Source organism: Homarus americanus, unplaced genomic scaffold, assembly GCF_018991925.1.
Source record: "Homarus americanus isolate GMGI-L3 unplaced genomic scaffold, GMGI_Hamer_2.0 scaffold31037, whole genome shotgun sequence".
NCBI lineage: Eukaryota > Metazoa > Arthropoda > Malacostraca > Decapoda > Nephropidae > Homarus > Homarus americanus.
Window position 1 is genome coordinate 9,178,703 of NW_024722227.1, and position 13,104 is coordinate 9,191,806.

The window sequence follows — 13,104 nt, forward strand, 5'->3', positions numbered from 1 at the left end:
CTGACAACCGAAAGTTTTTTGTGAAGCATTTTTTTTTTTTTTTTAACGGGGATTAGCCCACCCAGGCATAGATCACTGACCCACATCTGGGCCTGGGGCGTGAAAATGTAATAGTAATACTAATTATAAAACTAATAATAATTATAATAATAATAATTATTCATAGTAAATAAAAATTTTAATTAAAAAATACACCAAAATAAAATAATTATGATAACAATAACACTGCATTAATAAAAAAATAATAATAATAAAGAAATACAAGAATGAAAAAAAATAAAAAGTGAGTAACACGACCTAGACCTGTGAATTATTATTATTACCTGTATTATTATTATTATTATTAACTAACCATTCTGAAAACAGAAAAATTCCGAAATCCGAAATGCCTCTGGTCCCAAGGATTTCGGATAAGGGATTGTCAACCTGTACAAGAGGTGGGTAGCAGTGGTATAAATAGAAATGCTGCATCAGTCAAATCTAAAGCCTGGATCTGGGCCTGTATAGGCTAGCCTAGGTTAAGACTGCTGTCATGTGAGTAGGCCTAGGCATCCAAAAACTAGAAATATCTGAAAACCAAAATTCAATCGACATCAAGGTTTACAGATAAAGGATCCTTGGCCAGTATGTGTTCAGGCAATGTTAAAGTTCCATCCTACAGTTTATCAATCATTCTCTTTGTATTTTACCAAGAAGCACTTCTTGAACTTTCTCATTTCTCAATAACAACTTTGACTGCTAAACTGCCATCTAAAAAGATATTCATTCTATTGTTTGCAAGTTTTTACCCATCCCACTACTGTACAGTATACAGGTCCTTCTTATATGTATAGTCGGTATTACATCATTTTATATCTCTTTACCTACAATTTCCCTTGAGTACAGCATTCTAGCTACAGGTATTTCTTTATTAACCCTTACGCTGCAATTCCCACACTTATCATTTTATTCAGTCTATCGCCAGACGATCTTATTCAGCTTAAGGTAACCTCCCGCAACAAATGGGTTATAACGAGATCTTCGAATAAGCAGCAAATACTTTTCAAACAACTTTTGGTGACAAAGCAATCCTGTGATATTCAACTCCCCTTTCCAAACATAACAATACAGGTACAGCTCCTCCCCGACTTACGACCTACTTGACTTACGACCACCCGCACTTATGACCTGCCTCAGTCGTACCAAAATTGTCAAATTACGTATTTTCGAGTCCCAACGTCAGTACAGTGAGTTCTGCTATAACGCGTGTTTTGATAACGCGAATTTGCTCTAACGCGATTTATGAATTCGGAACAATATTTGTATAACGCGATCGCTTGTTTGCTATAACGCGATTTTTGCTTACTATTTCTCCAATTTTGTGGTATTAACTGTGAATATGGTAAAGAAGAATATCTCCAAAAAGCATTCTGATGATAGAATTCCCGGTGATTATCGTAAAAGAAAGGATATAACACTTGAAGAGAAGCTTGATGTTATCAACCTCAAAATCACCCTTCTCCCCCATCAAGTTACATTCATATTTTTTCAAGGTAAAGTGTTAAATTTACTGTATGATTTCATTATTAGATATGAATGTAACATTTATTTAGACTGTGCTATCCTTTGTGTTAGGCTAACTACTAAATTTTTTCGATTTCGAGTAATCTGCACCTAACCCTATTTTCTCCATAAGCCCTGTTATTTCTATTACGCGATTTTCTATAACACGATATTTTACAAGAACACAATTATCGCGTTATAGCAGAACTACCTGTACACAGACAAAATTTTTGTTTTAATTCACTTTAAAATGGCTGGCAAGCTTAAAAGTGAGAGTTTTGTGGTGCTGAGAAGAAAAAGAGACACCCATTTTAGATTTTCTATGTATTATTTAAGCATTTTCAACTTACGACCATTTCGACTTACGACCTGGATTTGGGTCCCTAACCCCGTCGTAAGTCGGGGAGGAGCTGTATTTAATTTACAAAAGTATATGTAAATCTTTCTTTTCTGTTGTAAAACATTTTAGCTTGCAATAATAAAAGGTGTTGACTCTTGCCACAAAACTACATAATTTGTATTCACTATCATCTATACTATCACTAATTTACAAAGAAGCAATAATACATTATATTACAGTGAACAACACAACAAAATCTCTGGTGTCACTGCAGACATGTAAGATACAGTATTCTAAACTGTATGCATAAAGGATTCAACAGTGCAGTACTTGGCATAGGTAAAATGATTCAACAGTACAGCAGTAGACAAAGGTAATCAATAAGACAGTGGAAAAATTTAACACTCACTTGAGATCAGATACATCACTGTCCAACAACTTGATGACAGAGCAACTGAACACAAAGCTTGAAAAGACAACAAACAGCCCAGCAATCCCTGAAAAGTATAACAACTTCAAAAAGAACTCCTAACTTATAATTTACAAGGATACATAAAGTATAGTATATTCCTACTATAGAGACATATAACAAGGGCTTGAGAGGTGCTCGATAAAAAGATTTTCAGTTCGTTGAACCTCACTCTCAAGATCCCCCCAAAAAATCCAACAATGCATAGTGCTAACCTCACAAACTTCTTCAATGCTTCTTCTACTTTATATAGACCTGTGGCTCAGAAATAAAGAAAATATAATATAAAATTATAAGAGAAATGAAGTGTATGGGTGTGTGTGTGTGTGGAAGCGTTGGGCTATAACTGTGTTGTCCGCTCCCTTCCCCCAATGTGACGTCATAGCACACACACAGCATAGCGTGGCAGCCACACATCTGTGAGTCAGTTGGTTGACTGCCTGGCTGAATGAACTGTCATGATGCCGAGATGATGGTTTAAGTGTGGAAGGAGCTTTTTATTTATTTTTTTACATTTTAAATATGTGCTACTGTATTTTATGATGTTATGTATAAATTTTATAGTTAATCATAGCAATTAACATTGTAGTTCATCTTCACTGTGCGCAGTATTCAAGTTCACGAATCTAGCAGATTTTGGAGGAATTTTTATTATTTAATTTTTGTGCCAGTGAGTTTAATCTGTAAGTTACCTGGACTCTCGATAACTAGGGTTCGACTAATGTCAACCCTCTGCACCCTTAGGTACTCTATACTGCAGCGTTCTTCAAAGTACAGGCCCCAAGTGGGTGGTGAGGTGCTGCTCACTGGGTCTACCCCCCCCCCCCACACACACACACACACACATAAAAATAATAAATACAGTATGCCCGGATAACTCGCAGATTTTTATTTTGTGGTTCTCTAATTTGTGGATGACACCCTGGATGTACCCAAGAATGTCTGTGGGTAGTTTTAAAGTTGCCAGCATTTTTGTGGCTGGGACAGAGAGCCATTCATTCTAGAGACAGTAATTTCCTTTACCTGTACTGTATTGTAAATATGTGTTTGTGGGAAGATTTTCCCATTACAGGTGTATTATATATTTGTATGTGTTTTGTGTGTACACACACACACATATATATACAATAAAAGTAAAAGAAATAATTGTCCTAAGGGTAAATACACAGAGAGCATATACAGTGGTCCCTCAATTAACGAACGGTCAAATTAACGAAATTTCGGTTAACGAATCAGCTCCCAAGAATTTTCAATTCCATTAATGAACAAAACTTCAATTAATGACAGCCTTACAAGAAACACTCTTTGTTGTGCGCATCAGCTGATCAGCTAGTCCGCCAATACAGTATAATTGGTTCTATGTTTACATTAGTTTCCAGTGGAGTAAATATCAAGAAAGTTGTGCTCTTGAATATTTTTGCATTTTTTATATTAAAATTACTGATCATTCTAATTTAGTTAACATATTGATAATATATACAGTACAGGGAACAGTTTTTGTGTGCCAATCAGCTGATCGTGGGGGATCGGTGGTAGATGCGGTACCGTTCTTGCCTCACAAGCGAGATGTCACGGGTTCGATTCCCGGGCCGGTGGAAGTTGTTTGGACTTACTTCCTAGCCCCCATTAGTCCCTGTTCACCTAGCAGTAAAGTAGGTACCTGGTGTAAATCGAAAATTGCGAATTCGTATTCAGGGAAAGTTGTTGGAGCTTCCAATAACTTCATGACATAAACCACTGACTCTTCAGGCTTCTACGCCCTTAACTCATGAGACATAAAGGCAAGCATGAACTTAGCATGCTTCCCTGTTGGGCGCTGTAAACGCTTCTGCGCTTCACCTTACACAAGGATGTAGGGGAGTGCCCAATAAATAATAATAATAAAAAAAAAAATCAGCTGATCAAATCACCCACCAACGCTTCTCAATTTAACTTTATTTACAATGAAGTGAACATCCAGTTTGTTGGTCTCTTGAATATTTTTGCCTTTTTACATTAAATTATTGGTCATTCTGAAATTTAGTTAACATATTGATAATATACTGTACAGTGCAGAAATTATTATGAAACATGAAGACGGCATTAGAACCAATGCACTCTGTAAAGAATATGGCATGTCATCATCGACTGCCTCTACAATCAGCTGTTTGATATGTAGACAAAGCTGCCGGGAATATGACATACACACCTCAAAGTAAGTTAAAATACAGTATTCTATTGTTTTTTATTTATTATTATTCGGTACAGTACAGTACTGTATTTAGTTCATATTTAATGTGTTTTTTAATTCTATTACTGGTATACAGTACTTTGTATGCATACCTTTTCTGTGAGTTGGAACCAATTACCCAATATTCCATTGAAATAATAGATTCAGTTAACGAAATTTTCAGTTAATGAACGACTCTGTGGAACCAATTGTGTTCGTTAATTGAGGACCACTGTGTATTTCTTTGTACACAAGTAAAAATGCCCCCGCCCCGGTCAGCAAATGTTATTCGTGGATTCGAGACCATTTTGAGAACCTAACCTCTGCGAATTTGAAGGGCATGCTGTAAATAAATAAATACAGTATACATAAGTAAAATAAAATTAATAATAATAATAATAATAATAATAGTAATTACAAAAAAGATAGCAGTAGTAACAGTATTAGGAGTAGAACTGTATACGGTAATAAAAATACAAAAATACTAAAGTGATAAGTAAAAATACATTGATGAATCAATAAATAAGAAAAAATTAACAAAATGACAATGTTACTAGTAACAGAGAGAGAGAGGAAAAAATGCATGGGGTGGGGAAAGGGGGGTGAGACGTGACTCGGATGTGTTCAGAAATTGACATTCGCCACAGTACAGAAAATTTTTCTCAGTTGTGTTTATACTGCTGGAGGGTGGAAGTAGTCCTTTCGTTAGCCATACCTTATACCACCCCTAAGAAAGAATGGATCGTTTTGTTATAAGAAAAAGCAAAGTACCTTCTCAGTCATAGATACAGTACATATGCACCTGGGAAAGATAAACAGTCAGAGAACTCAAAAGTTGGAAGTGTGGGGAGTTGGGGAGAAACCTCTTCCTCATTACCCTCCCCTTCTGAACCCTCTGCCAAAAAGAAAAATAAGTCATGGACAAGGCAGGAGAGTGATGATATTTTGAAGTACGGCTTTGCAAGGTGTGAACAGGATGAAAAAGAACCAAGGCCTCAGTGTGTGATTTGCAATGAAGTTCTTGCAAATGAAAGTTTGAAATCGTCCAAAATTGAAAAAAACGCATAGACAAAAAACACGCTTAAATCATTGACAAACCACTTGAGTAGAGTAAACCCTCGATAACTCAGCATTTAATAACTCAGAATTTCATATAGTGTAACTCGGCATTTATATGGTCTCAGAATGTACAGTATTATAGTATAACTCTGGAAATACCGATATTTTAAATTATCTGGGAAAATCTTGGCATATCTGGCCACCTGAGTCACCTACCATGCCTCTGTGTCACCTACCGTGCACCTGTGTCACCTACCGTGCACCTGTGTCACCTACCGTGCGCCTGAGTCACCTACCGTGCGCCTGTGTCACCTACCGTGCGCCTGTGTCACCTACCGTGCGCCTGTGTCACCTACCGTGCGCCTGAGTCACCTACCGTGCGCCTGTGTCACCTACCATGCACCTGTGTCACCTACCATGCCTCTGTGTCACCTACCATGCCTCTGTGTCACCTACCATGCCTCTGTGTCACCTACCATGCCTCTGTGTCACCTACCATGCCTCTGTGTCACCTACCATGCCTCTGTGTCACCTACCATGCCTCTGTGTCATCCACCTACCTATGCCTCTGTGTCACCTACCATGCCTCTGTGTCACTACCATGCTCTGTGTCACCTACCATGCTCTGTGTCACCTACCATGTATCTACCATGCCTCTGTGTCACTTACCATGCTCTGTGTCACCTACCATGCCTCTGTGTCACCTACCATGCCTCTGTGTCACCCACCATGCTCTGTGTCACCCTACCATGCCTCTGTGTCACCTACCATGCCTCTGTGTCACCTACCATGCCTCTGTGTCACCCTACTGCCTCTGTGTCACCTACACCCATGCCTCTGTGTCACCTACTATACCTCTGTGTCACCTACCATGCCTCTGTATCACCTACCATGCCTCTGTACCACCTACCATCCCTCTGTGTCACCTACTATACCTCTGTGTCACCTACTATACCTCTGTGTCACCTACTATACCTCTGTGTCACCTACCATGCCTCTGTATCACCTACTATATCTCTGTGTCACCTACCATGCCTCTGTATCACCTACCATGCATCTGTGTCACCTACTATACCTCTGTATCACCTACCATGCCTCTGTATCACCTACCATACCTCTGTATCACCTACCATGCCTCTGTATCACCTACCATGCCTCTGTATCACCTACTATACCTCTGTGTCACCTACCATGCCTCTGTATCACCTACTATACCTCTGTATCACCTACTATACCTCTGTGTCACCTACTATACCTCTGTGTCACCTACCATGCCTCTGTATCACCTACCATGCCTCTGTGTCACCTACTATACCTCTGTGTCACATACTCTACCTCTGTGTCACCTACTATACCTCTGTGTCACCTACGATACCTCTGTGTCACCTACTATACCTCTGTGTCACCTACCATGCCTCTGTATCACCTACCATGCCTCTGTCACCTACTATACCTCTGTGTCACCTACTATACCTCTGTGTCACCTACTATACCTCTGTGTCACCCTACACACACCTCATGTCCTACCCGCACCTGTGTGCCCCACGCACCTGTGTCCTACCACCACGCCTCTGTCACCTACTGCGCCTGTCACCTACCATGCCTCTGTGTCACCTACCATGCCTCCTGTGTCACCTACCATGCACCTGTGTCACCTCACGCCTCTGCTGTCACCTACCACGCACCTGTGTCACCTACCCTTTTATAATGTCACCTACCCCGCACCTGTGTCACCACGCCTCTGTGTCACCTACCTACCATGCACCTGTGTCACCTACCATGCACCTGTGTCACCTACCATGCACCTGTGTCACCTACCATGCCTCTGTGTCACCTACCATGCCTCTGTGTCACCTACCATGCCTCTGTGTCACCTACCATGCCTGTGTCACCTACCATGCCTCTGTGTCACCTGTGCATCTGTGTCACCTCTGTGTCATGCCTCCACCATGCCTGTGTCACCTACCATGCCTCTGTACCATGCCTACCATGCCTATCCTGTGTCACCTACCATACCTGTGTCACCTACCATGCACCTGTGTCACCTACCATGCACCTGTGTCACCTACCATGCCTCTGTGTCACCTACCATGCCTCTGTGTCACCTACCATGCCTCTGTCACCTACCATGCCTCTGTGTCACCTACCATGCCTCTGTGTCACCTACCATGCCTGTGTCACCTACCATGCCTCTGTATCACCTACCATGCCTCTGTGTCACCTACCATGCATCTGTGTCACCTACCATGCATCTGCACCTACTTTGATGCTTCATTCTTTGCCTACAGTGCTGGTAAGTGTTACTTCTATACATTTAGTAATTACGTGTACAATCAAAGACAAAAGTCGTGTCATGGTTTTGTCCGTAGATTAAATATAACTCGTGAAACATTATGAGAGCCCTACCACAAGGCAGAGCGCACCAAAAGTTTTAGCCCTTCGGCATATGTTTTCATCAAATTTCACTGCACGACTTTTGTCTTTCATTGTACAGTACACATATATGGGTCTGTATGTATATCATGTATGTACTCCATTTATATACATTATTTATTTAGTCTAGCTAGCAGCGTGTGGCAATGTATTTTCCATGTCCCATACGCTTAGATAATGGACCTGGCGACATCTGGAAGCTGCTAATGTATCACTTGCCACATGTCGCCTGAGGGCTCAGTTGACACTCAGTCAGAATAGGGAGAGCCGCCTCGCTTGTGTATCTCTGCTTGTCCAGCAAATAGAACCTACAAAACCTCTACAGGTGTTTGTGTTCGCTCCTGTAGATAGAACTTGGTACCCAGAACATGTACAGGGTCAATGAATTTTTATTGTTGTATTTTAGTAGGAGGGGGGAAAGTGCCTTGATAAGTCGGAATTTGGGATAACTCGGCAAGGCCAGAGCCCCATATGTGCCGAGTTATCGAGGGTTTACTGTACTTCCAGAGAAGAAAGAAGGAAATGAAGTTGTCAGTAAAAATTCTTAGTAAAGCAACCACTCTTAAAGACAAAGTGCAACTGGCATCATATTTAGTTGCTTATCGCACTGCAAAAGAAAAAGTGCCATATACTGTACTGTAATCAATTCACAAAATAACTACCCCCCACCCCCCCCCCAAAAAAAAATAATAAATAAAACTACCAATACTGTACTAATTAATTTTCTCCAGAGGTTAATACCATTACAGTGGGGAAAGTTAACCACATTATCAAGAGTACACACAATAAAGTATATTACCCCCCAATGAAATGGGAGAAACCTACCCACAATGTACTTGGAGCCAATCCTGTGAAGGTTGCGGAATTGGTGGTAGGTGTAGAGCAGGGCAGAACAACGGAGAATGGTCATCACCACAACATCCAGGCCTTGGTATTCCTGAGAAGAGAAGAGGAGATTAGTTAGTTACAGCAAAAGTCTTTTATCATCCCAGATTTATATACACACACACTACTACTACTAAAACAACTACTCCAACTTTCCCTTATAGCCATACCTTCGCCACACATTTCCTTATCTAACTATCCTAATACTGTACAAAAGTAGCTACCCTAGCTGAGTTAGTTAAGCCACAGACCTATGCGGCATTCAGTGACTGTTGCCTCATAGTCAATGTCTGCAACTGTAATTGGCTTAGGGACTGATGATCTTGTTCCCCTGAGGCAAAGCAATGCAGACCTAAGTACAGAGAAGGACAGGCAGCAACTCAACCAGGCTGCAATGTAGCTTCTGGGCTGCTGCTTTTGTTCAGATATCACCTCAGACAGTCTTGTGTAGAATCCTCTTACATTTGGTCCCATGTTCTTGTCGTTCTCATTCCTCCTGTGTACAGCCTCGAGAGACAGGTCACAATGACCTGCAGCCATGGGGTCGAATATCCTGACGTCAAAGAAGGCTCGCTGTCCTCGCGTTCAGAATTCTCAAGCACTGACGTCCACACGGGCTTCGTTGGAAATCCTGTGATAGAGATTCTCACCGTCTAAAGGAAGTAGGGTTGTTTCCACCATGATATCGTGGCAAACTTCCTTCAGCATATTTGCTGTGAGATCCCTTACTCCGTCAGCCTCATGCATACAAAGCCACTCTTCTTACACACCATGGCATGGTTGATGTCATAGGATGAGCCACACATGCATTGGGTAAGCATACCTTCTACTGGCCAACCATACCTTAGACCTAGAGCAATTGCATCTGTAAAATCTTCTTTGTTAAGGCTGAAGCCCTTTGCTCTTATCGGTAACAATGTTAACTGGTTTAAGGCGCCCACCTCCTGCACTATACCTGTAGCTACTTTTTTCTTAACTTCAATGCCAGTTGTTACATCAGTCGTTGAAGTTTATCACTTTGGATGTGCTGTCATTATATCATAATGGAAAGTCAAATCTTACGTAATTCGTTGGTATCCACCTCACTTGCTGCATTTTGAGCTATAATGTGCTCAGCGAGAGCTGCCGTTAACTTGGCAGAGTTTTGATGATTAGTGGCAGAAAGCTCCTCTCAAGTTCTCTGGATTAGTAATTCCCATTCCTCCCCATCTAGGTGATAGTGGAAGAAGTGACCTTCTGCTGGGGTTAAGTGGTGGCTTTTCACTACTGTTGGAATAAAATCAGGGATAGTGCGCATCAGGTAGTGCTTAATGTTCAGCATACCCTGTGTCAATACCCATCATCAGCATTGCAATCAACAATATCAAGCATACAACAATCCTCATATATTAAAAAGCAAACAATGATTCTCAAATAGTATTAAAAACAAAAAAGTAAACAACAATCACCCAATTCAAAAACAAAGTAAATAACAATCACAATCAAACAAAAATCATCATATGTTAAAAATTAACAAGTAAACACAGTACTCACAAATATGCACTTCATAAAAAATAAGAAAATAAAAAGTAAACAACAATCACCGCAGGAGTTTATGAAGTTTTAAGCACTTACGATGTTCGTAACCCGATAGTGAGTCTGGGCCCAGTACTATAACAATCACAGGCAAACAATAAAACACTCCTCACAAGCAAACAAACATGTGAACATTAATTACGATACTATGCATAATAAGCACAAATGTACAATAATGATTCAAATCATAATCATATGTGCATAATAACCAAATACTCTCATGTATAATATTCAAATAATAATTGCAAGTGCATAATAATCAAATAATAATCACTGCTGTATAATAATCGAACAATAATCACACATGTATAATAACAGATTAATAAAAACGTGCATAATACAGTGCAATCGAATAAAAATTACACGTGTATAATAATCGAATAATAATCACACGTGTATAATAATCGAGGCACCTGGGCACAGGTCATTGACCCACAAAGGGGCCTAGAGGGGGAAAAATATAAGAATACAGTAAAACGAAATTAGAAATAGAAAAGAAAAAGATTATAGCTCCTCCCCGACTTACGACGGGGTTAGGGACCCAAATCCAGGTAGTAAGTCGAAAAAGCTTAAATAATACATAGAAAATCTAAAATGGGTCTCTTTTTCTTCTCAGCACCACAAAACTCTCACTTTTAAGCTTGCCAGCCATTTCAAAGTGAATTACAAACGAAAATTTTGTCTGTGTACTGACGTTGGGACTCGAAAATACGTAACTTTTAAAAATTTTGGTACGACTGAGGCAGGTCGTAAGTGCGGGTGGTCGTAAGCCGAGTAGGTCATAAGTCGGGGAGGAGTTGTATATTAATCTACACCACTAAGATGCCGGAAAACCAGCTTTTTGAAATGAGACATTGTACGAATATGTTGCCAAGTTGCAAAGATAAAACTACATTATAGCATTTAGTAAATACAGTACTAAAATAAAATTAAAAATAAATATTACCCACTATGTAGTACTGGCCATAGTAAAAAAATCTTTTTTGCTTCTCCAAATTCGAAAAAATACAGTATAAATGCAAGACCTTCGTGCGTTCAAGGTGGTTTAATAAAGCCACAGGTGAAGATGTTCCTGGCTCGCGTCTTTTCACCCTGACTGTAAGTGAGAAATTTCCATGTCATCACATACTGTAAAGATCTCTACCGTTTGTAAAAAAAACTTTATTAAGGTTTCTAATTATATACACGAGGCGTGTTCCTGTTATCCGAGGATGAAGAAACAAAACACAGCAGATTTGTGCGTTTTGTGGAGCCGAAAAACTGACTCATAGGAGGATAGCTGTTAGCAGGTGTTGAAATCATTAAATGTTTTTGTTTTTTTATGGGGATTAGCCCACCCAGGCACAGGTCACTGACCCACATCAGGGCCTTGGGGAGGAATAATAATATAATAATAGTAATAATATAATAATAGTAATAATATAATAATAGTAATAATATAGTAATAGTAATAATAATAATAATAATAATAATAATAATAATAATAATAATAATAATAATAATAGTAAAAATAATAATAATAATAATAATAATAATAATAATAATAATAATAATAATAATAGTAATAATAGTAATAATTATAATAATAATAATAATAATAATAATAAATAAATTAATAAAAAATAAAATAATAATTTTAATAAAAAAATTAATAAAAAATTTAAATAATAATAATTAATAAAAAAATTAATAAACAATAAAATAATAATAATAATAACCATAAATAAATTAAAAAAATCAATAGTGAGAAATGATGTACAGTTTTAAGTTTAACAAACTTATTGACAAAGCTTGTAGTACAGTTTGCCTATTCTGAGTAATTCAGTCAGGTCTTGACACTGAGGGTGGTATCACTTCTCACTACCACGCAGGACAAAGGCTCATACACAAAGTAATACATCATATTCATTAACAGCTATATATGTATAGAGGTCAGATTCATGTGGGTGATGTCACTGTTCACTGCCATGCAGGACAGAGGTTCGTACACAAAGAGATGCATCATATTCAATGACAGTACATATACATATATACACACACACACATACATATACTGTATATACATATATACACATACATACATATATAAACATATACATATATATACACATATACATACATACATACATACATACACATAAGAGCCCGCACCGATAGATACTGTATAAGAACAGCACCATCCCATCTATTGTTAAAATAATAAACAACTCCTGATTTATGTACTGCACAGCCCTGTAAATGTATTCAATGCATATTATATCATTACGTCTAAATCAAATGTAAGTCTGTAAATTTTCAGCCACCGGCTGCAACTCTATTAATAAACCGTTTATTATTACTGTATTATTATTATTATTATTATTATTATTATTACAGCTAGACCCCGACTTACAACTGCTTCGACTTACGACCGTCGGGACTTACAACCGCCGCAGTTGTGACCATTTTTTTTTCTTTTTTTTTCTTCAAATGACACGCATTTTCTATACCGAAACGTTTCCAGTTAATGTAGTCTCCATGTATAATTAGAAAATTATGGGGGCCCCATGTGCATTCAGCAGACTACATTAAAGGTAAGTGCTCAGTCACACT

At 38.7% G+C, this 13,104-nt stretch overlaps 1 protein-coding gene across 2 annotated transcripts in view; it reads right to left on the reverse strand.

The window, feature by feature from the left end:
* Positions 1-13,104, reverse strand: part of LOC121862368 (3-hydroxy-3-methylglutaryl-coenzyme A reductase-like) — a 129,256-nt gene that overhangs the window by 68,398 nt on the left and 47,754 nt on the right. For both annotated transcript variants that reach the window (XM_042360617.1, XM_042360618.1), the window contains exons 3-4: positions 8,878-8,989; positions 2,292-2,379 (exon numbers count right to left, since the gene is read on the reverse strand). In XM_042360617.1, the coding sequence (XP_042216551.1) occupies positions 2,292-2,379; positions 8,878-8,989 (200 nt within the window). The remainder of the gene's footprint in view (positions 1-2,291; positions 2,380-8,877; positions 8,990-13,104) is intronic.